The following is a 3,640-nucleotide window of genomic DNA, read 5'->3' as shown; positions in this document are numbered from 1 at the left end:
TCAGTGTTTATCAAAATATAAAAGAAAAAAGTAGAGGTTGTCTTTTTTGATGGCAAATTGGAACTTTGCAGGCTGAGGGAGGAAGCTACTTCACACATGGAGATGGGGGTGATCTGGGACCTGTGGGTCTGGAGTGGACCAGCCCTCCCAGCTTGCACGCACTCTTGCTGGGGAGACCAAGACCTCCTGCCAGCGTGCTGAGCAGGTGCAAGAGTGAGTGGGTGCTGGGAACATGGGCTGCTGTTCTGGCCACATGTCAACCAAGGGCGTGTCTGGGCCGTGTCCCCTGCAATGGCTCTCCCAGCCCGCCCTCAGGTGACTGTGTGAGCACAAGTACAAGCACAATGCTATGGAATGCAAGTGACCCAAAGACAGGAGAGTCACGGGGTTTCTACTGCGACCATGCAGTGGATGGCGGTTGTGTCACCGTCTCGTGTTCCCAGAGGGGAACAGCTGATCTGATGGACTAGTATTCAGGCTGTAAACTGGGCATACTCTCCCTTCTGTGTGTTCAAGTGTTCTCCTTATCTTGTATTTTTAACTATTTTGAAAAAGGCACTGAGTTTGGGTTAAAAATCAACCACCATATGGATCCCATCACCAATCTACAGCCCAGGAGCTCCTGGAGGCCAGGTACCCACATGCCTAAATCCCTCCTCAGTACTGACAGTGAGTTGATTCTCTTTTTACAATAAAAAAGCTGAGTAATATTGCATAGGAGTACCAGAAATTGCCTCAGTGGAAACAGAAACTATTTACATTAAATAAAAACCTGGCTGCAGGCTGCGTCTGCACATGTACAGCACAGTGCGATGCACACTGATCAACCCATGGAGACAGCTTCTGGCACTCAAGACCACAGAGTCTCACGTTTGCCACATGAGAGGAAAGCAAGGGTGGAGAGGAGGAAGTGAGGGGGTGGGGGGTTCTGGTTCACTTCTGGTTCCGGACCTGATTGGACAGCCAGTCCAGTCCTTCATAGAGCCCGTCCCCGCTGGTGGCACAGGTGGCCTGAATGTACCAGTTCCTGTGCAGCCCCAGCTTATCTGTGATTTCGGCCGCATTCATGGCATTTGGGAAGTCCTGCTTGTTGGCAAACACCAGGAGGACGGTGTCCCACAGCTCATCCTCAGCCAGCATCCTCATGAGCTGCTCGCTGGCCTCATTCACATGCTCTCTGTCATTGCTGTCCACCACAAAGATCAAGCCAAGGGTGTTCTGGAAGTAGTGGTGCCTTAGTGGCCAGATCTTGTCTTGGCCACCCACGTCCCACACAGGGAAGCTGATGTTCTTGTACTCAACAGTCTCCGCATTAAAACCTATGGTGGGAATGGTGGTCACAATTTGACCCAGCTTCAGTTTGTACAAAATCGTCATCTTCCCTGCAGCATCCAGGCCCACCATGAGGATGCGCATTTCTTTTTTCCCAAAAAGGCCCTTGAAGAGGTTTGCAAAGATATTCCCCATCCTTGTGGGTGGTTGGAAGCAACACTGGCCAGAGATCTCAGCAGCGGCTGCTCCAAGACAGGCGTTGGTTTCACTCCCACAAGATGGCGGCACTGATGGCCATCATCATCATCATTATTACAGCCATGTCTTCACTGGGCAATGAGTAAGATTTCAATATATCCTACTTTTTATTTTATTAAATTATAGTAAGTCATGAGTAATTAATCATGAATAAACAGAATCTTCTCTATTCTGCCTGAAAATAGTTCTGTCAAAAACAATGAAATCAGAGATTTCCAAACTCATCCTCCTTGAGCAGTGAAGTCCTGTGTTTTCTCTGAAGGACAGGAGTTTATATGCTATGAGCATAAATTAGAGCTGCTATAATTGGAGTTCATACAATCACAATGAGGCCTTAAGATTTAACACTACTCCTTTTGTTATTCTTCTACAGAAATCTCTGTGATCCAAGCATACCTGCTAAGGTTTAGGAAGAGTCATTCACACTGTCTGTGTTAGCTACACAGCAATGTGGAGGGGACTCCTGGTGTTCTATCACAGGTCAAGGATCAGGGGTGAATTAGGGCTGGGAGCTGGATTTCCAGTTCTGTCTTATCCATTTTATCCATACAAATAAGTCCTGGACCTAATTACATTTGTGTTATGAGGACTGACAATAGGCAGACAATCCTTTACATCTACTTTTACTGGACAACAACAGACATTATCAGCAGTGGAATCCTGACCTCCAGTGGATATTAGGGGAAATAGTACTATTCTGGATAGGTTCTTCAGAAGCCAGCATTTTGGCTTGCTGCTCTTCAGCATGTCTGGAAGCCAGAAGATACCTGGTTTCTGTCTCCAGGGAGTCCAGGAATAAGCCTTCTGTCATCAAAAAATACTTCCATTAGAATACTTTGCTCTGCAATAAGAGTTTCAGGCATCATATCTAGGCACTACTGCATCTATCAGAAAAAAAGGTTAACTTCTCCTGTGTTTCCCTTCAGGAGCAACAAAATCCTTCTCAGAAATCCCATCTGAAAATTCTATTTCCATTTTCATTTTTCTGAGCCTCAATAAGATCATGGTCCATTTGGGATATTAGTAATAAACGTCTATCATCTTCCATCTGAGGCAGAAGAAAGGGTTAAAATGGTCAAGCAGGAAATTTGGGCTCCTTTGAGGTCAGGTCTCTGTGTAGCAAGGCTGAAAAACTATAGACACAAACCAGGCCCCATCAAAGTCAGGCTGTATCCTGTGTAAGGAGGGTGTGGGGAGAACTGACAGACATATACTGTCTGGTATTCACATCCCCACCAAAAAAGGTATGGTAACCTGATCAGATCAAAAGGTATGAGAAGAGCTCATGGACACTATATGCCTTACTCAGGATGAATTTGGAGCTAGCTTCCTTATAAACTCTTAGACAATAGTCATCATCTGGCATTCCTCCTTTGGGACCCCCCCCATGGAAACTCTGCTTGCTTGCTTTCTATTACTCTAATAAATCCTGTCACTTTGCTCTCACCCTTGTGTCTGTAGATTTCATTCTTTGAATTTGTAAGACAAACAACCCAACTCCATACATTTTTAGTGCTACACATCCACTAAAAAAATCAACCCCCTTGACAGCTCCAACCTATGTTGGATAATGAGGAAATGATGGAGACAAAAATTTTGTGCTGGTCTTTGGGACCTAAATAAAATAGTGTTTTCCCAAACCTGCATGCTGGGCACTGTGTTAGATTCTAGGATGTAAAATAGTAAATGAAATTCATGCTGTCTGCTAAAAGAGAGAAAATAAAGAAGTCCTGAACGAGTCAGGGAAAACTTGGTTCACAAAGTACAGATTTTAATTCTTTTTATTTTGTTATGGAATGCTTCACGAATTTGCGTGTCATCCTTTCTCAGGGGCCATGCTAATCTTCTCTGTATTGTTCCAATTTTAGTATATGTGCTGCCAAAGTGAGCACAATCCTAGCTTTTAATTAGCATAGTGAGCTTGGTTACTTGCATACTACTTCTCTTCATCTATACCCTATATCATAAGAAACCTGGTGTTTTGTTTTGGATACTGGGGTTTGAATCCAGCAGCACTTTATCACTAAGCTACATCTCCAGTCCTCTTTATTTTTCATTTTGAGACAGTGTCTTACTAAGTTGTGCAGGCTGGCCTCCAACTTGAGATACT

At 44.5% G+C, this 3,640-nt stretch overlaps 1 protein-coding gene and 1 non-coding gene across 3 annotated transcripts; both read right to left on the bottom strand.

The window, feature by feature from the left end:
- Window positions 1-920: 920 nt before the first annotated feature.
- Window positions 921-1,513, bottom strand: LOC114105735 (ADP-ribosylation factor 1-like). Of its 2 annotated transcripts, XM_071606541.1 has the most exons (2): window positions 1,303-1,513; window positions 921-1,218 (listed from the first exon to the last, which is right to left on the bottom strand). In XM_071606541.1, exons 1-2 carry the CDS (start codon window positions 1,465-1,467, stop codon window positions 934-936), a joined length of 450 nt encoding a protein of 149 aa, XP_071462642.1. In that variant the 5' UTR covers window positions 1,468-1,513; the 3' UTR covers window positions 921-933. The 2 variants fall into 2 exon arrangements, with proteins under 2 accessions (XP_071462642.1, XP_034491306.1); XM_034635415.2 differs by having other exon boundaries at window positions 921-1,513.
- Window positions 1,514-3,315: 1,802 nt separating this feature from the next.
- LOC114105745 (U6 spliceosomal RNA) lies at window positions 3,316-3,422 on the bottom strand. The gene has a single exon (XR_003585080.1). It is a non-coding gene; the product is annotated as a U6 spliceosomal RNA (small nuclear RNA).
- Window positions 3,423-3,640: the final 218 nt, after the last annotated feature.

The sequence above is a fragment of the Marmota flaviventris genome, chromosome X, assembly GCF_047511675.1.
Source record: "Marmota flaviventris isolate mMarFla1 chromosome X, mMarFla1.hap1, whole genome shotgun sequence".
NCBI lineage: Eukaryota > Metazoa > Chordata > Mammalia > Rodentia > Sciuridae > Marmota > Marmota flaviventris.
This window is presented reverse-complemented; position numbering and strand designations above follow the sequence as displayed.